A 19,594-nucleotide genomic window follows, 5' to 3' on the forward strand; every position below is an offset into this window, starting at 1 on the left:
TTTAAGATTGTTTCACTATATTTGTGGTATCGTACATAGCCATAGTTATCGGCCTGGCTGATTATTATTGCCATGATCAGCATCTTTACAATTATCTGTATCTGTGTTTTTGTGTCCAATTGCTGATAAATTAATTTAGAAATGAAATACTTTGGCTTCTATATTGGGTGTATATTCAGAGTCTGGTGTTAAGCCAATTGGCAACAGTAGAGCTGAGTTTACTCTGTTAACCAAGAATAATGTCTTCATAGATAATTGCCTTTTACGTTCAGATGTACATATTCATTATCATAAGAAATGACATGTCTGTCTGTGCTAAAACCTCCCATCTCCACTGCTCAAATTATCTTTAAGCCACAAGAGAAACTTGCTTGAGAGTAATCACTTATTGTTGGGTCATTCATTTCCACGTGTTGTATTATAATAATTTGTATGTAGAGCTATAAGGAAGAATGTGGACATGCTTATTTACCAAACTATGGATGAATTTTTAAAGAGGCCTGTAAGGTCAGTTTGTTTATTCTGTCATGAAAATTAACAAAACTACATAAAAGTTTGTCAGTGAAGATCTCTCTCTCGTCTGGTTAATTTTTCTTCCTCAAAACTGCAAAGTGCACCTTCAAAACAATTTACATGTACTCTATGCATACTATCAAATATATATTCAATGTTTTTCCCACCTCTCCACAGAGATCCAACAATTCATCCACTTTTATGTTAGAAATGAGAGGGACATCCAGTGAATACAGTAGAGTAACAAGTACATTTTGCCCAAAATACTGTGGAATAGTGGAAATGTAAAGTATCACAAAATGAAAATACTCATGTAAAGTAGCTCAAAACTATTATATTTCCATCCCTGGATGTTTGTTCTCAAATGTAGTAATATATGATTTATTATTATAACCAAAGTTTACAAATGTATTTTCTAAAATGTAGAATGTGCTGTTGAGGGTAGCAGGATAGAGAGGCATGTTTAAGCATTAGCGCCATCTGTAGGTAAATATACCAAAGCCTCTGCTCATTCAGTTTCAGGGTTAAAGGCACAATACAGACACCCAGCTAGTAAATGAATGAATGAATGAATGAATGAATGAATGAATGAATGAATGAATGAATGAGGGAATCGAGATTGTTATGACAACTTTATTTGCAATCACTTGAGAATAACATCGTACTGGAGGGAATATTTCATGTTAATCATTACTTTGTCAAGTCAGTATTTCAATTCAAACCAAAAGCATTTTCTACGACCAACAATCTTTTATATATATATATATATTTTTATTTTTTTTTTGCAAAAAATTAAAGAAAACATCCACAAGTCAGGCTGCAAAAAACTACTACAAAAAATAATAAATCTGCATGGTAAAACTGTGCTCAACAAGCATAGTTGTTAAAATCTACAAAAGCCTTATATTGAAATAACTATGACTAATATATTCATTCAACATTTACGCATTAGCACAAGAGCATTAATTAAACTCGGCATTAAATGTATTAATATTCAAGCACCAACTCACCAGAAACTGCAAACAATCCAAACACTTGTGTATTACTTGTGTATATGTAAATGATTTTAAAATTAGATTCAGATCTCAAACAAACTTCCCAAAATCTCAAAGGTAGCACGGAAAAAAAAAGAAAACAAATTAGAAAAGCAAACTGCATAGGAACTGCTGGTGATAACTTGTCTTGTTTCATTATTTTTCTATGTTTTGTTTTAAGACTGAGAGCTGGAGCTATAGGTAGCAGTGCTGGAAGTGTAGCTGTAGGTGTAGTTAGAGGAGTAATCAACACTGCCTCTGCGAGATCCACTCCTTGAGCCGGCGAGGGAGCCGGTCCTGGACCCAGAGCGAGATCCTGGGTTAGAGACATTGTAAGGGCTGCTGATTCCCTTGGAGGAGATTGAGGAGGCCTGCAGCATCTTCATACCATTGCTTTCCTCCACCATGCAGCCGTCCATGGCTTCCTTGTAGGAGATCCTTAGTTTTGTCTTGGGACAGGTTAGATACTTCTGGTGGTTCCGCGTGTCCTGAAGCTTCTGGGCCGCCTGGCCATCTAGCCAGCCTCTGCGGATCGCCTCTTCGATGGTGATGCGACGCCCACTGCCAGGTTCCACCAGGCCTCCCGTCAGGTACTGAAACTCCAAAAATCTATTGCCAGCTTCATAAGGCAACCATGCCTCCTTCACCGCCTCTGCTGCAGACATCCTCCGTTTGGTCTTCACATCCTCAAAACCAACAAAGGCTTTCTGGGCAGCTTTCAGCTTAGAGGCCATGCTGTCATCAATGATGGACTGATGGACAGCATCCTGCAGCGACAGTCGCTCACCAGTGGCAGGGTTGATGATACCGCCTGTGCATGCTTGGGCCTCCAGTAGCCTCTGTGCAGTAAGGGTGTCAACTATGCCTCTTCGTAGAGCTTCAGGAATAGTTATTTTCTCCAAGGTCTCTGTGTCGAAGATTGCCCCCACAGGGCTGTGGTCGTCAAACATGTCAGGGGGCGAAACGGTGATAGAAATACTGCTGAAGCGTTTACGGACCGTGGGAGAGGATGGTGCGAGCTGGGTGGGGCTGCTGCAGGTGACCATGTCATCGACACTGCTGGCTGCAATGGTCAACTCAGTGCTGCTGGTTCTTTCGGCAATTTGGTCAGCAAAATGGGTCAAAGACAGCTTTCCGGCACGATACTGATCCAAAGAGCTCTGGTCAATGATGCCACGCTCCAGGCAGTCCTTGATGTCATACTGGGTTCCTGTTTTCCTGTCCACTATCACCAAACGAGCGGAGCCATCAGACCCCGTGATAGTTATTTCCTCCCACTCGCACTCCTGCTCAGACAGTTCCAGGAAAGTGTCGTAATCGATGAGCTCCCGGTGGTAAGCTTCCCTCACTGACATCTCCTTCCCAGTGTCTGGGTCAACGATCACGACCCGCCTCTTGCGAAGGACATTGGTACGGCTCTCCTCTGACTTCACAGGCTTCGTCTTGTCTCTGAGTGGCAGGAGGATGAGGCCTGTTTTGCGATCTTTGATGCACCTGTCCTTCAGCTGTAGATACGTCAGGTTCTCCTTAGTATTAGGGTCAAAGAATCCTTTTGTGTCATCTCCCTCATAAGTTAGGATCTCATTCATCTCTTTACCAAAATATCCCTTTCTATAGGCTACATCAACATCAATACGGTGGCTCTCTTTGGGGTCAATAATCCCACCACTGGCAATCTGGGCCTCAAGAAGACGGATTCCATGACCTTTCTCAATAAGATCTTTCTCAATAGCCTGGAAGAGGGAGATTGTGTTTCCGGTGGCTGGGTCAGTGTATCCAGTTACTGCCTTCTCTGCAGACAACAGCTTGGCCTTAAACTCTTTTCCTACCAGGCCTCTCTTTGTGGCCTCTTCAACTGTCAAGAAGATATTGTTGACTGGATCAACAATGAATCCCGAGGAAGCTTGCGCCTCAAGAAGCTCCAGGGTGGTTCCTCTCATGAGCAGCCCTTCCTTCATTGCCTTGTAGAAAGGCAGTATTCGGTCAGAAGCCTCCTCATAGACCCCTGCGATGCAAGTGCTGCCATAGAGATAGGACTTCAGCTTGTCTTGAATTTCTCTGCTGGTCAGCGTGCCGTCCTTGTACTTCTGCAGATCAGTTTCATCCAGCAGTTCAGAGTTGATAAGGTCTGTGATGGACACTTCACCACGTATGCCCTTCACTTTGATGTCTTTAATGGGCTCTTCTCGAGCACGGAGCAGAAGCAAGCCAGCTACTGGTTCTACGGTACACTTCTTCCTAAGGTCATTATAGCTTGTCTTCTCTCCTGTGGCTGGATCTAGGTAGCAGGTGGGTTTTTTGTTCAAAGCCCTGTAGAGGTCCTCATCAATCAGATTGCGGTCCAATGCCAGATCTTTTGGAAGGAACACACTCAGAACTGGGTCCAGTATGCCTCCAGCAGACTCCTGAGCCTGGAGCAAGCGGATGGCTGTGTCTTTGTCAATGCGGCCCTGTTTGCAAGCCTGACCCACAGATAGCACTTTGCCAGTGAATGGATCACGGAAGCCTGTGCTAGCTGCTTCAGCTGTGGCCAAGGTGTCTCTGTCCTCTGTGTCTACTATCCCTCTTGAGCAGGCAGTATCCACAGGCATCCTCTCGTTATATGCCGGGTCAATTATGTAGCCTGTTGCTGCCTGAGCTTCCAGGAGCATGAGGGCGCTCTCTGGGCTCAGGAGCTTCTTGTGTTTGGCTTCAGTGAATGGCATTTTACCTTGACCACACGTCATCATGCCAGCAATGACTCCGGTGCCCTTTAGACTGAGCTGGATGTCTGCAGCTACCTCATCCACCGTCTTTTTTCCCTTCAGGAGCTGGTCAAGAGTGGCCTTACTGATTATGCCACAGTCGCAAAGCTGGTGGGCTGTGACTTTACGGCGCACCCCGTCAAATACCAACTTGGATGGATCGATTGTTGGGACCTTTTCATCTGTCTGGGTGTACCTGTTCAGTGAGCAGGGTTTCTGCCGCAGCCTCTCTATCTCTCTCTCAAGGGCGTCTCTCCTGTGAGCCAGGTCTGATGCCTCCTTTTCAGAGATCAACAGACGGTTCTTGTACCTCTCCTCTACACTCTTTAGCTCTCTCATGAGCCTATCGACCTCACTCTTCAGGGAGAGCCTCTCCCGCTCTGCCTTGTCTCTGTCTGATTCACACTGCCTAATCTTGCCGTCTTTCACCTCATACTGGCTCTTCATGTAGGTGAACTCCTTGTAGATGGAATCCTTCTCATCCTGCAGCCTCTGTTTATTGCGGAGCTCAGTCTCTAGTGTGAGCTTGATGCGGTTGAGCTCCTCTTCCAGGCGCTGGTAACGGGTCTTGTCCTGCTCCAGCAGTTTAAGCCTGGATAGCAAACCGTCCCTCTCCAGCTGCAGGTCACTGTATTTGCTTTCGAACTCATGCACCGTCATGGATGTCTGGGGAGAGATAAGAAAAACACATTGTCACGTCTATAGAGAAATGCCAGTAAGTCATGCACAGAGCAAGTAACCACAATTCTAAGTAATAAATCATCAACAGGATAACACATGACTCTACTTAGCAGAATGTTGTAAGACTTTATCAACAATAATAAATAACAGTAATCATAAAATTGAACTGAATGTCTTTTGGATTATTGGTTAAACCATAATAATAACAATAATAATGTTAATAATGATAATGCACATATGTTAAGAGATGTGTAATTATGACATCTGTTAGTATGCATTGATTAATTGTTATTATCATATGAGTTAGGATCATTCTCGCAATGTGCAAAGTAAAAGGGTGCATGAAGTGCGTTTCTAAGCAAAAGCATCTGTAAGTAAATGATTTCATGCAACGACTCAGCAAACACAAATCAGTTTGTATGCACCTACAAGCATTCATGCAAAAGCAAGAAATAATTAGTTGATATATGTGGAGATGATCCTTCGGGGCACTCAAAAGTACCTCAATCGATTGCTTCTGGAATTTGTTTATTTCCAATTTAAGCTTTTCTCTCTCCTTGGTCAGGTCGCTGATGAGAGCCTGGAGCTCCGCGGTCCTCTTGCTGCTATTCTGAAGCTCGACATGCAAGGCTGAGATCTGAGTGGCACTCTCTTCATCAACAACGTTCTTGCTAAGCTTCAGGTTATCCCTCTCCTGTCTAACTGCCCTCAGCTCCTCCTCCAACCTCAGCCTCTCCTTCGTCAGGTTCTGCGTAAGCGTCTTCAGCTTTTCGATCTCTGTAGTGTGGTCGTTAAGCAGGCGGCTCTTCTCCTCGATGGTCTTGTACAGGTTCTCATTACGTTGGTTGAGCTCAAAGATTTTAGCCTGTTCCTGCTGGAGCTTCTGTTTGAGTGTCCTCAGCTCTGCAGTGACTGATGCCAATTCCTGCTTGGTGACTTTATGCTCACTCAGGCTCTTGTCCAGAGCCTCCTGGAGGGCACTGAGGTCCTGTTCGTGCTTCCTTTCAGTGGTGGAAACCTCTACCTGGATAGACTTCAGTGTGTTAATTGTGGTGGTGTGCTCTTTGCAAGTACGGGTCATCCTCTCCACCTCTGCCTCCATTCTCTTTCTACGTGTAAACTCCTCCTGCGTTGCCTTCTTTTGCTTCTCCAACTCAGCTTCCATCCCACTCAGAGAGCACTGAAGCTCCCGGATGCAGCTCTGCAGCTTGTTAGAATCCTGCTCAACCTTAGTTTTCTCAGAGGTCTGCTTCTGTAGTTCTACCCGGGTGATGCGGATCTCCTGCTCAGACATTTTAAGCTTGTTAATTGCCTCCAGATAAGAGGTGTTCTTTGACTTCAGCTCTGCCTCAAGCTGCTTCAGGTGACTGACTTCCATCTCCAGAGCTCTCCTCTTCTTGCTCTCCTCCTCGAGGTTAAATGTCAGTGTGCTGATCTGCCTGGTCTTTTCCTGATTTGCTTTGGTGGCATCCTTTAGTTTGAGCTCATCATTTTGTCTCTGCTGCTCAAGTGTTCTCAGCTGAACCTCCAACTCACTGCGCAGCCTCGTCTCTTTTGTCACTGACGCCCTCTGCTGGCTAACCTCCTGCTCTGCCCTGTGTCTCTGCTCTTCCGTGTGTCCAATGGACTGCCTCAGTCTCCTCAGCTCCTCTTCAACATCTCTCTTCTCAGCAGTGAGTCTGTCAACTTGCAGTCTCAGTTCAGCGGCGTCCTCTTCCTTCTGTTGTGAGGCTTTCAGGATCGTGGTCTTGGTGACGTGGATCTCTGTCTCATATGTCTGCTTAAGTTGACTAATCTCCTGGGTACACTGTGTTCTTACCTTTGAGATATCTGATTCAGCAGCTCGTCGACGTGCCGCTTCCTCATCTAGCAGCATCTTCATCCTCTCCAGTTCACGTTCCTTGTCCTTCACCGACTTTTCCAGGTCAATCTTGGTCCAGTTGAGTTCCTCCAGTTCCTTCTGTCTGCGGCGAACGGCCGCCTCATACTCTTCCTGCTGGCTGTTGTAGCGTTCCTCTGCCAACCTTCTTTTCCTCTTTTCTTCATCCAGCTGGTATTTAACGCGCGTCAGCTGGTCATTGAGCTCCTGAAGCTGGCTGTGTGTGCTGTCCAGGCTCGTCTTGGTGGCAGTAACCTGCATTACTGTGGTTCTCTTCACTTCCTCCATAGAAAGGAGTTCTTCTTTCGCTTGAGAGAGCTCCAGTTTGAGGCGGGCTAAGTCATCCTCCAGCGACTTGTTTCTCAGATTGCCATCCCTGATTTCTTCCTTCAGACGCCTCAGTTCCTCCTCCAGCAGTTCGATCTTGGTGTTCCTCATCTGAAGAGAGCAATGACGAAAACAAAATCATTTAATTAACAAACCTATTAGCTCATTTATCATTTGTTTGTCCTACACACAATTCTTACATGGCATCCTAAAAACCTGATCCTCACCTTTAGCTCTTCCATGTTCTTCAGCAGCTCCCCGAGGAACTTGTAGTAGTCACTAGAGCGGGTGAGTAGCTCTATGTAGCGGGACTGGAGATCAGCCGACTGTTGGAGTTAAAAAAAAATAAGAGGATGAATACTGATGTCAGAGTAAGGTCTTTAAATTAAACGCGCACTTAAGGGAATAACCTTTAAAGTAGTTACATGAGCTTGAAATACAATAAGGAAATATGGAAATTGCAAATGATTGAATGAATACTGATGAAACAGAAGATAATGAATACTTGACCACATGATAACCAACGTGCATTAACAATATCTAACTGAAAATAGGTTTAAGTGTGACTCAGTGGAGAGATGGTACTCATACCTCTTGTCTGACCACAGACGCGGGGGACTGCAGCATTGTTCTCTTGATGGGAATGTTAAGCAGAGTTTCCAGGCCTGAACTGTAGGAAGCCAGCTGCAGCTCGTAGTCCTGAAAAACGCATGACACATCACGGACTTTATTGTTGTGAACTTAAGCTTCTCGTGCTCGTCAACTTGGTTATTGGCACAAACATGTTTTAAAAATGAACAATGACAGTGTACGTTGATGACCTACCTTTATGGAGGCGGCACAGCTGTCTGCGCTCTTATGCACATCATCTACTTTCTCCTTCTTTCCTTTAATTTCAGTGTGGAGGGCCTGTGCGATCAAGCAAGAGAAGGCGTTAAACTCACTGATTTAATCTCTCACTTTAGGAAACAACATTTTAATGGCATTATTATAGGCGGTTAATCAGCAAAACACACACCTATGCTCACCATCTCAATTAAAGAGTCAATGGAGCACATGCTCAATCCAAATTCCTTACCAGTTCAGTTAAAACATTATTACTGATTATAATATGTCGACTTAAACAATGGAAGACGTGCCTTCTGCTGGTTGAGGTGATCCATTAGAGTCTGGATGTCACTGAACTTAGCCGTCTGAAGGGTGTCCTGGCGCTTCCTGGCATTGTCTATCCACTGCTCCAGGGAAGTGCTGCTCTGCTGATAATGTCTCAGCTGTTTCTCCTGCTTCTCCAAGTCCCACATTCTGAGGAGGAAAGAGTGGGAGAAAGACGAAGGGATTGTTTTCTTAGTGTTGTTGCCGGCAATGAGTAATACCGGTTATGGAAAAATATGCAAAGCGATTGAAGCGATGTGTGTAGGTGCACAGACTATCCTACCTGCTGTCGATCTGGGTTTGGATGCGGCGCCAGCGGTCGGACATCTGACCCACCAGTTCCGAGTATTTGGACAAGTCCACGTCACACTTGTGGAAGGAGTCTGAGACTTGACCGTTCCAGTGCACTGCTTTAGCCAGGTCAGACTCCAGGGCTGTCAGCAGGTCTCTTTTTTGCTCCAGATCGCTCTTCATTAGCTGTAAAAGAGAAATCACATCAAAGATTAATTCATATTATATCCGTATTGACCATTTAAGTCACAACTAGAAGTGGTTGCTATGGTGACATGTGAATCATAAAATCTGAAACATTATTGTACAAAAAACACTTTGATTTATGAAGTAATCAATGAATAAAATAATTTCCTGTCTGGTTAATTTATCCAGAAGTTTCACCTGTGTAACTAAATTGTTACATGGTCTTCAGCAGCAGATGGAACTGTCTACATTTTTGTAGAATAAATATTCAGTTTCTTTTACTTCAGTAAAAAGAGCAATACTGAAAAATGTTGATATTCTATTGCAAGAAAGACAAGAGACTGCAGTTTAAACGAAAGATGGAAAAGTGTCTCGAACCCTCAGTGTGCTGCGATAGTCCTCCACCTCTCTAAGGTCCAGAGAGGTGGTTTCCTTCTCTGTGAGCCGGGCCTCGTGGACTTTAATGATGTCTTCGGCCTGGAGAAGACTCTGCAGTAAACCCCTGAGGGCTGACAGTCTGTCAAAGAGAAAGATGCAGCTGTTATGTTAAATACACTTGAGTTTTAGTACATTTAATGAGACAAAAAAAGTGATTTTACTCGACGATCAGTCATTACATCGTGCATTATTTACTCAGTCATTGTGTGATAAAGGACGAGAGCAATGTACCTTTGGATGTAAGCTGAGTAAAGACCCTGCAGGCCTCCCAGCTTTTGGTTGATGATTTCCAGCTCAGACTGGAGGAACCTGGCTTGCTCGGAGTCTGGAGGTATCCCTTCCAGCTGCTTTATAATCTTTTCTCTCAGTCGCAGGTACTCATCGTGAATGGAGTCCAACTCTTGGTGCACATCCTGGATAAAAATATGTGATAATGAGTTCAAGTAGCAGAATACCCACAAATCCTCTTACCTGTAGTGCTATTTATTCATCTAGATGCTCAAGATAATCAAATGACCTTGTGAGTCGATTCATGTAGGAACTATTTCCTCTTTATTGAACTACACCCACCAACCGTATGGAAATGTGATCCACTCATGGACAAGAGGCTTGTGCTCGTGACAGTGTGTGATGTACATGTAGCTGAGTTAGCTAGCCATGCACGCTAAATGCATGCTTCCTTCTGTGACCCACACCAAAATAATCTTGATGGATAAATAGCACCACAGCTAAGAGACAAAACATGATTTTCTAAATTTCTAGATGTTCTCTTTATAACTTGCGACCCCCTTGGAACCTCAGTTTTAATTAGATGGACTAATTCATGAGAGTTTACATACCTGCACTCTCTGGATGTGCACGGAGCACTCATGCACACTGTTTTCTCCCAGGGGGACGTGCAGGTGGCTGGTGAGACCGGACTCAGCCAGCTCCAGCCTGCGTCGAATCTCCTGCAGGCTGCTGAGCAGGGTAAGGCTGAGGGTGGAGCTGGTCGTGACTTTGGGGGGCTTTGGGGTAGTCACAGGCTTGGCAGTTTCCGTCTTTGGGGGTTCAGGCTTCGCCCCTCCCTCCCCTTTATTGGTTGGAAGAAAGTTTGGAGAAAATTAATTTACAGTGGACAAACCAGCAAAAATTTCACAAATTTCGTAGACTGACAATTTAGGTATGAAGACATTTAACACTCACTGTAAGAAGGTAGCTGGATTATCAGAGTGTCGTAGTGGTTCTGGGCTTTGTCAAAGTGGCCCTGGATGGTTTTCCTCTCCTCCTCTCCGAACATCTCAGAACCTTGGCTGGTACGCAGGAACTCCTGGTAGTGAGTCTCGAGTCTTTTGATGATACTGCGGTACTCCTCGGGCCGCATGTTGGACAGCTGCGAGGCAACGGAGAGGGGGTCAGGTTGGTACAAATGCACAAACTCTTGCATGATCAGATGAAAACTGAATCCAATCCAGCTTTCCTTGGTATCAAAACAGTAAACTTCTGACGTTTGCTGCACTCTCTGTGATCTCCTACCATGCTGAGCGTGAGGGAGTTGATGTAACTGATGTCCTTGCGGCAATACTGCCATGAGATGAGACTCCTGATGTTGATGTAGAGCTGGTTCCAGATGCCCATGATGGCTTCGTAATACTGCTCATTCCTGGGGAACAGCACAAACCATTAACCACTATTAACTATTTATGAAATCTCACTTTGTTCTAATATACAACAAGCAACCAATGTCAACAAATTATAAACTATCAAGACCAAAAGAAGACTGATTGTCAGTGTTTCTTACTTGGTGGCGACGCCGATGCTGAGCGGGTTCGGCGGGGGGATCACCAGACACACAGATGGGATCATCATGTCCAAACCTCCTGGTCCAGTCACAAGCCACTTGCTGCGCTGTGAGTTGTCCTTCAGGATGCCCTCATTGCCACTCAAAATTCCTTTCTAAAGCACAAAACAGAAGAGAGCAATAACTGAGTAACAGCTGTAATAATTCACATCAGACGTCTGTGTGTGTGTGTGTGTGTGTGTGTGTGTGTGTGTGTGTGTGTGTGTGTGTGTGTGTGTGTGAGGGAGAGAGGGAGAGAGAGACAGAGATTTCATATCCCACCTGGTCTTGTTTAAAGTCACATAAGGCCTTGACTATGATGGGGCTGCTGCTCTTCTCCTCGGGGTTGCGAGGCTTCAGCCTGACGATGGACTTTGATTTGTTGACCAGACTTTGGACCTGCCTCTTATTCTCCACGATTCGCTCCTTCTCTCTCTGTCAACGTGCAAAAATCAGTGTTTTTAATTGAACCTATAGTTGCACTGCAACTATTATTTCTCTAAATGGCTAGAATGTAATATTCTCGGTTTGTAGTATCCAGTATTTTGTATTTCATTTTAATAGATTTGAAAGCAAGCATTTGTAATTTGTAACACTTGGCATGCCGGGCCATGAAAGCTATTCCACTTAGACTCTAAACTAGCCTAACCAGTTCACTAGACATGCAAATTGCTGCCGTGTCACTCAACAGAACAATCAGAAAAATCTTGTGTCCCAGACTTAACAAGAGTTTAAAAAATACCTCCAGGTTTTTCAGGAGTTCAATGAGGTTCTCCAGTGGGGTGTTCTTGTCGCAGGTGAACTTGCTCCGGATGGTCTCGTGCTCCTTCTGCAGCTTCGAGTAGGTTTCATTGGCCTCCTTGAAAAACTGAAGATGGCAGCAAGAAGCTTTAATCTGTGTTCCTGTGCAAATATGCAGGGCTGTATTTCCATGAGGGCGAGAGCAGGACTTACTTGGCTGTAGGCAGCATTCTCCTTCAAATGAGTGCTTATACACTTGGTGATCTGGAGAAGCCAGCTCCACTGGGTCTGCAAGGTGTCCATGTAGGCCTGTGGGTGCCACACAGACTCATCAGTACAAAAGCAACTGAATGTTTGTGGTTCAGGCTGGTAAACACCAACAAAGAATAAGACAACGTACTTGAATCTTTTCTGAGGCTGGATGGTTGCTGTTCAAGAGTCCATCCGACTTCACCTTCAGCTTGTTCAGCTCTTTCTCCTTCTCCTCCAGGTCGCTCATCATTCTCTGTCATGGGAGCATAACGTAAGTGATGCAAAAGACTCGACTGTGGAGATGTTACTAAGGTTTAAATGGTATAAGATTCAGCTTTACCGAGTAGCCCTCTTGCTTCTTGGGGATGTAGACGTCGATGTTCTTGTCTCCCCAGTCGAACATGAGCTCCTCCTCCTCCCTCTCGTTCACCCACATGATGGATCGGGAGATCTCCTCGATGATGTTCTGGAGCTCACGCAGCTGACTCACGCGGTTGTGGGACATTTTCTGACACAGACGAAGAAGCACGGTTACACATCTGATGCCCAAAGAAAACGAGTGATGAGAGCGATGGAGCTCAAACCCTTTTTTTTTTGTAAAAGAGTGCGGCTCTACCTGCAGGCTGTCCCATTCTTGCTCCAGGATCTGGAGGTTGTACCTGTCGCCCTTTTGGTTCTGGAAAAAAGGGATTTTGTTTGTTTGTAAAACAACATCACAAAACAGCAGAAGTTTGGTGCCAAGTTGTTCATCCTCCTTAACGAATATATGATATATAAAGACCAAACACTGGGCTAAATTAGTCCAAGTTAAAGGAGCAAGGACGGAGCACTTCGAGACCACTTACCAGTTCATCTCTGGCACGGTCTACTTCCTGGCTCCTCTGCAGAGAGCTGTGGGTTCTGCTGTGGCTTGAGATTTGCTTTTCTATAGTGGCGGAGTCGTCTCCCCACGGCGCCGTCTCGATCATGCGCTACAAGATGCAGAATCACAGTTTATTAACTTCTAAATTCTATAACACAATAACAATGAAAAGCAAATCGACCGCAATTAAAGGGAAGTTGCATTTTTTTCTGTAAGCACACTATAGAAAGGTCTATAAAAGAACATATACTGTTTTAGGTATGAGCACCATTAGTGTATCAGTGTGTATTTCGATTCTTTTAACAGAAAATCTAACTTTTTTTTTAACCCATTTGTATATATAAGTATATTTATATGAACAAAACCAAATATCTTCTGTTTCTATACATATATGAGGGCGCTATATTTGTTTCTTTCACTTTCTTTTGCAAAGTAAACATCTGTTTCCTTCCAAGCATTGTGTAGTCCCTGTGAGAATCTGAATCCTACGTCAGTACGGCTCTTTAAAACATTTACAGTGATCAACTCATTGTTTTTGCCTCTTTTTTTACAGTAAGAAAGCTAAACGCATCATCCTTGTTCTTTGAGGCAACAGAACTTCAAATCTGAGAGATACATTTCTCTCCCCTAACCTTAACTTTACGTCCTTCCCCTCTTTCTCCTCCAGGTGTCAGCATAAAAGCACCGAGTGCATTGTTAGGCAGGAAACTATCCCAACTATTCCCCCCCCCCCCCCGTCCCGTCCACTGCCTCAGCTTTGATAAGAGCTCTGCCAGCACACCGACTTCAGCCAATCCCTGATCTTTACTCGCATTTTTTTTCTCTCTCTCGCTCTCTGTTTTTTCCTTTGTCCTCTCACCACTCCCTGCTCCTGCGTGGTTACCTCGCTGGAAGCTACACAACATAACAAGGCTACTAAGACAGACAGTTGGGTAAATGTCTAGAGAAGAGAGCAAAGGGTAACAAAGCTATATTAAGTTCTGTTTGGCCCTACAAAGCAGCGCAGAGTGACAAGAAGGTACAAAATGGCAGCAATGTGGTGATCAGGGGAAGATCGGGAGTGGCAATACCTGAAGCACTGAGACACAAAAACATGTGAAGAGATGTTTCTACATATGTTGACGGAGGGGGAAAATTAGTGACGCAATAAAGAGGGTGAGGCCTGAAGTGATGACAGAATGACAGGGTGTGTTTTCTTTTTTGGTTGAGTGGGACGGTCGGGGAGGTAGAGAGTCGAGAGTAGAAGGGCGTTTTCCCACGAGCATGTCAGAGCCTCCTGCCCCGTCCCATAACAACCGACTCAGTGTCACATTTCACACTCCGTCACTTGTACTTTTCTTTCTGCCTCCACAGCGTCTTTTTTATTTTATTTTGCCGGTCTCGCTCTCCCCCCCTTGCTATCTCTTAGCTGCCCCCCTCTCTCTCTCTCTCTCCGTCTCTCTCTCTCTCTCTCTGTCTGTCTGTCTCTGTCTCTCTCTCTCTGTCTCTTGTCTCTCTCTCTCTCTCTCTCTCTTCCCGTCCTTCTATCTTCATTCTCAAATGGCTCCCTTTGTTTCAGCCTCCTGGCCTCCTTTCGCTCACGGATCAGGTTTTGGCAGCACGTCCAGATGGTTTCAGTTACAGGAGGTCAGAATAAGTGATAGGATAAAGTGCATCCCCCCCTCCTTCTCCTCCTCTTTTCCCTTTTCCCTCCCTCTTGTTAAAAAAAGAAAACAGTGCTTGCTTATGCACCCCCCCCCCACCCCCCACCACCACCACCCCCTGCACAGGCATGCACACACATGCAGGTGCAGGCATTCTCAGGGATTTTAAAAAGAAAGTCCCAGAATGCGTCAGGCGAGCAGAGAGATGCAGGTAACACATCCTTTCCCAGTTGCACAAAAAAATGAGTCATTACAGGTAAATTGTAAATGAAAAAGAAGCCAAATGAATAATGATTTTTGCTTGAACGCACGGGAAAAGTTTTGATGGTAACGGAGGAACAAAGATCCCACGCACATTTACCGCACTGTGGGAAACAAGATTATAACATTGACTACAACAGTATAAACTATATTTATTTCCTTAAGGTGTTGTCGAGGAAGGCAGTAAATTGTTTAGACTCATTTTCCAGATCTTCAGATATTGCCGCCGTGGGCTGGGCTGGGTTGGGCTGGGCTGGGCTGGGTTGGGCAGTATTTGGCAACCAGGAAATGAGACTAGATCAATTAGACTTTCTCCAGAATCAGCTACGCCCAGAAGCATCACAAACACTCAGACGCCGCCTCACGCATCTTCTAGCGAAAATGATGATATTTAGGGCTGACCTTCTGTTGAGCGATCCAGCCTAGGGCGTCGTTGAAGGCCCTCCCCCCGTCGAGGGAGCCCACGCTGCCTCTGTTCCGTCTTATGGTCTTACTGCCGAGTAGCTGCTGCTGCAGACCGCCGTGCATGTGCTGGAGCTGCTCTAAACTGTGGAAATTTAACAAAACAGAAAAAATACCAGGTGAATCTTCCAGTGGCACAAAGAGCTGATACACATGACTGAGAATAACATCTAAGGCTTTCTTTATATAAGGTTTGGTTCAGCTACAAAAAGAAATCAGATGTTGCTCTGATGTTGCCATGTTTTACCCTGTTTAACACCGACTATCTTGAAGATGTAGGCATGGTTACTCAACACACACACACACACACACACACACACACACACACACACACACACACACTGCATCCTGTCTTACTTTTGGAAGATGTCATTAGGGACGCGCATTTGCTGCAGCTCTCTGCCACAGAGCTTCATCTGATCCATGCTCTCTGAGGCCATGACCAGCAGCGTCTCTGCATCCGCCGCTGGACCGCCCTATAAAAAAACACAGAACACACACTGAGTTTTAACCCTCCCGTCGATGTTAAACTGCGCTGACGATACTGTCTGCGTTTTAAGGAAGTGAAATACAAGAAAAATGTCCGCAACAGCCTCATCATCAAGAAATGTTATAAATGTGTAACCGACTGGGTTTTCTTCCCGTTCTGCCCATAAGAAGGGAGAGCAAACACACGAGATCCGTTATGGTCGGTGTAATAACTTCACTTACACCGTGGAGCACCATTTTAGCTCGCTGCAGGTAGTCTTGACACTGGGTTGTCAGGAACATGGCTTTCTGATGGATAGCCTGCACACTACACATGAGAGAGAGAAAAAAAACAACAGAACATTTTCAGGGGCAGAATTTGTGAAAAAGAAAACAAAAACACCATAAATAAATAAATAAATAAATAAGTCCAAGTCTTGATTTTATTAGCACTTATTTCTACACTGCCAGGATTATTGAGAAGCGCTAAATAAAGCATGTCACCTGCTGACAGCCAGGTGATTTCTTTTGGTGTTGGGGGACTTTAAATAAGAAACCAATTGGACTGGATGCTGTTAATATAGTTGATAGGTTACTTAGCTGTGCAAGTGCTTGTAAACTTGATGGAAATTAGGTCCGAAACAAAAAAAACAACAGATCCAACTTTTTTTTGAATGAGCAACAGAAAAACGAAAAAGAAAAAACAGCAAAAGAAAGCACTACACTGTTTTTGTGATGACGAATTATCCTGCAAAAATAAATGATAAATTGATATTATGCAACACTCATTCATTGTTTGTTTGTTTTTTATATATAAAGAGAAAGTCACTTAAGACTTTGTCTCTTTAAGCTCCACTTGAATCAAATCCCGCAGGGTTTACACTTTGCTCTTCATGACTAAAGCACTTTGAGTAAGTCTTTAGAAATAATGGATGAAAAAACCCATTCTGTGGAAAAGCTCTGACACAGACACAACTATTACAACATTGGACACTGACATCATGATGCCTGACAGTGAAGGGGAGGGAGGGGATTCAAGGGGTGTGTGTGCAAAGTATTTCTTTTGTTATTCATTATATTGGGCAAGAGCAATAGCTGGATTTACAACTGTGGGTTACTAAGATACTCAGCTAGTGGAGGTGAGGGATCTATTCAGAAGAGGGGTTTTTTTTTTTTATGTACAAATTTCTCAAACCCGCATTCATTCACTTTCTGTTTCCCTTGGGCCAACTAACTTCGCGGTGGCGTTTACGAGTCAATAAAAACCTTAAAGAAACATTCCCACATGGAGATAACGCTCTTCAAAATACACATTCATGTGTTTGTTAAGTTGTTGTTTCGCTTCTGTTTATTTTTGTGTGAACTATAGAGTCTCTACGTGACATGTTGATAATGGCTACGTTTTTAAATGGCTAACTTCAAAGGCAACAGGTGCCCTCGAACGTCTCACCTCATTCCACCTCCGCCGCCGCTGATTTTCATCGTCCCGAGCCCCCCGCCGTGCATGGAGCTCCGGGTGAAGGTGGTGTGGGTGTACCCTCCGCCGTCCTGGAAGTCCTGGAAGCCGTTCCCACCGGCGAACACCTCGTTTCGAAAGGTCCCGCTCGTCAAATCCGGTCGCGAGTTACTCCTCGGGCCCATGGAGTACAGTTTCGGGTTGGAGCCGTACATACTCATGTTTGTAGAGTTTTTTTGAGGGGGGGGGGGGGGATTAAAAAAAAATTAAAGTTTTGCCGTCCTCTCCTCTCCGCTCCTCTCTGCTCCGCTCTGCTGTCCACACAGAGGACAGGGCTCTCTCTCCCCTCCCCGTCTCCTGTTGCGCAGATAATGGCACTGCTGTGAATAGACGGAAGCTGGCTGCTTTTGGAGAGAAACCACACCTTGCTCGGCGTTTGTGAAACGCTCCTGCACTCAGCTTCGCCTGTGTGGGAAGATCATTTTTTGGGGGGGAGCTGTCATTTCACTCTGCTTTAAAAAAAACAAAACAAAAAAAAACCCAACCTGTGTTGCAATCATCACTGTGATTACTCAGATGAATCATGATGCATTACAGCATGTGTTTAACTTTATATATTCTGGGTTAAAGAGAGAAGAAACCCAGTCTTGTTGTAGATGAAGGAAGTTGTCTGCCATCTTGTTTTTACACAGTTTACAGTGTCAGAGGCGTTGGATCATAACTGGAGACCAGCTGTGTGACTGTAATGTTTGCATTGTAATGTGCAGGTACATTTACTGTAGTAAGATTATTTTTATGTAAGTCGACAGTGTTTGGAATAACAGTACTACTATGCCTTTTAAAAAAATCTCATTTAAAGGTCGGCTATGTAGGATCATAGAACACATTGTTAACTTTATTTGATTAGTTGTTTTGGCACCGAGAGGCGTCACAAGGTCAAATCTGCTCCCACACAGCCGGTAAAAAAGAGTCTAATACATATGTGATTGTTATAGACCTCATCCACACATACACAGGTATATGTTTTTTTTCAATTTCTTTTGATCTGTCTGCTGCCAAAAACGATGTCAGAAGCAACAGGTGGCGATACGAACTCTACCGTAAGGCCGCGTCAGCCAATCGGAAGCCTGCCGAGCAAAGGAGACAAACCAAAACAAGTCATGTTTACGCATAAACCCTGACAACGGCATTTCTGAATATCTTCACTTTTCCACAAGCTCCATTTTCAGTGACCTGAAACAACGTTTACGTGTGTTCATCATCTTATTATTTACATTTTTATTTTATATTATTACATTTTTATTTTCATATTTAGTGTATAACACATGTTCTTATTCCATAAATGAACTCATTTGGCCGTCCCTTTTTCGCCTTCTTGCTAATCTGTGTTTATTAAACGTGCAAACTCCTCTCAGTTCATACTGACAGGACGCAGATCTCGACAAATTTGAGGGCATGTGAGTTTATAACTGATAAGCCGGTCGACAAACCACGCTATAAATAATCCCTCTCAGTCACAACATATGACCCACTGAGTGTGCGGTGGTGCCTGCGTCTGTACACTGTCTGTGATTTATCATCGTCTCCTTATCGCTTTGATGCTTCAGATCGGTTAGTTTGCCAAGCCAAAGCATCGGTGGGCCCCTGTCGACAACCTGGGAATGTGTCTCAACACCGCCCAGGTCTCGAACGGTGCGTTAACGAACAGCAACCGACAAGTCCTGCTTTGTGTGCCGTTAAGGTCTGGCAAACAGACAAAATAAGATACAGCGCTAATTACGCCAACATTTACACGGGCCTGTAGGGCTCACAGATCCACGCGGATATTATAATTATCCATGATAGGATTTCCTTTTAGGCTTCGGTTGCCAGTGAATAACTAGTTCATTTTCTGCCTCTGTCACAGTGTCAGGATGAGTGTGGACTCATTTAAACCCTGGCAAGAGATAGAGTCATATATCCTGTTGACAAAAGTGAAAGAACTTGCAGCAGCCAACACATTTCACTCCCAAGAGAGTTCGTGGTTGCGCAAAAGAATTTGTCGTCCGGGGGGGTTCAACATTCTTGAGGTCACAGTGAGAGTTCAGCGTCTTGAGTTTGCTGCTCATCCAGTGTGTTCTGAATGTCTGCTTTCCCGTCCTGCACGCTCTCTCGTCTTCACTTTGCTGCTATCTCGACATTCCTCTGATCACCACAGGTAGGCGTGCCGGAGCTTTGAAAAGTGAAAGGGGGTTGAGAGTGACAGGGAGTAGGGAGGGGTCGGGCGTGTCAGGGGTCAGTGCGAGGCAATGTTTAAAAATGTTGTACAAAAAAAAAAGAAAGTGCGAGGGGGTTTGACACAAAGGTTGAGGAGAGAAAACAATTAACACGAGGAGAAAGACATAG

The 19,594-nt window shown here is 44.5% G+C and overlaps 1 protein-coding gene across 2 annotated transcripts; it reads right to left on the reverse strand.

The window, feature by feature from the left end:
• Positions 1 to 1,128: 1,128 nt before the first annotated feature.
• On the reverse strand, positions 1,129 to 17,513 carry dspa (desmoplakin a). 2 transcript variants are annotated; one of them, XM_037083411.1, is made up of 24 exons: positions 17,204 to 17,513; positions 15,997 to 16,081; positions 15,643 to 15,761; positions 15,226 to 15,370; positions 12,903 to 13,028; positions 12,674 to 12,733; positions 12,398 to 12,565; positions 12,206 to 12,310; positions 12,019 to 12,114; positions 11,807 to 11,932; positions 11,347 to 11,499; positions 11,026 to 11,180; positions 10,761 to 10,887; positions 10,431 to 10,617; positions 10,085 to 10,317; positions 9,477 to 9,658; positions 9,186 to 9,324; positions 8,614 to 8,807; positions 8,318 to 8,480; positions 8,004 to 8,087; positions 7,770 to 7,877; positions 7,406 to 7,504; positions 5,475 to 7,289; positions 1,129 to 4,957 (listed from the first exon to the last, which is right to left on the reverse strand). In XM_037083411.1, the coding sequence occupies exons 1-24, from the start codon at positions 17,428 to 17,430 to the stop codon at positions 1,724 to 1,726; spliced, it is 8,130 nt and encodes a 2,709-aa protein (XP_036939306.1). In that variant the 5' UTR covers positions 17,431 to 17,513; the 3' UTR covers positions 1,129 to 1,723. The 2 variants fall into 2 exon arrangements, with proteins under 2 accessions (XP_036939306.1, XP_036939307.1); XM_037083412.1 differs by having other exon boundaries at positions 6,792 to 7,289; positions 17,204 to 17,510.
• Positions 17,514 to 19,594: the final 2,081 nt, after the last annotated feature.

This window comes from Acanthopagrus latus, chromosome 21 (assembly GCF_904848185.1).
Source record: "Acanthopagrus latus isolate v.2019 chromosome 21, fAcaLat1.1, whole genome shotgun sequence".
Taxonomy (NCBI): domain Eukaryota; kingdom Metazoa; phylum Chordata; class Actinopteri; order Spariformes; family Sparidae; genus Acanthopagrus; species Acanthopagrus latus.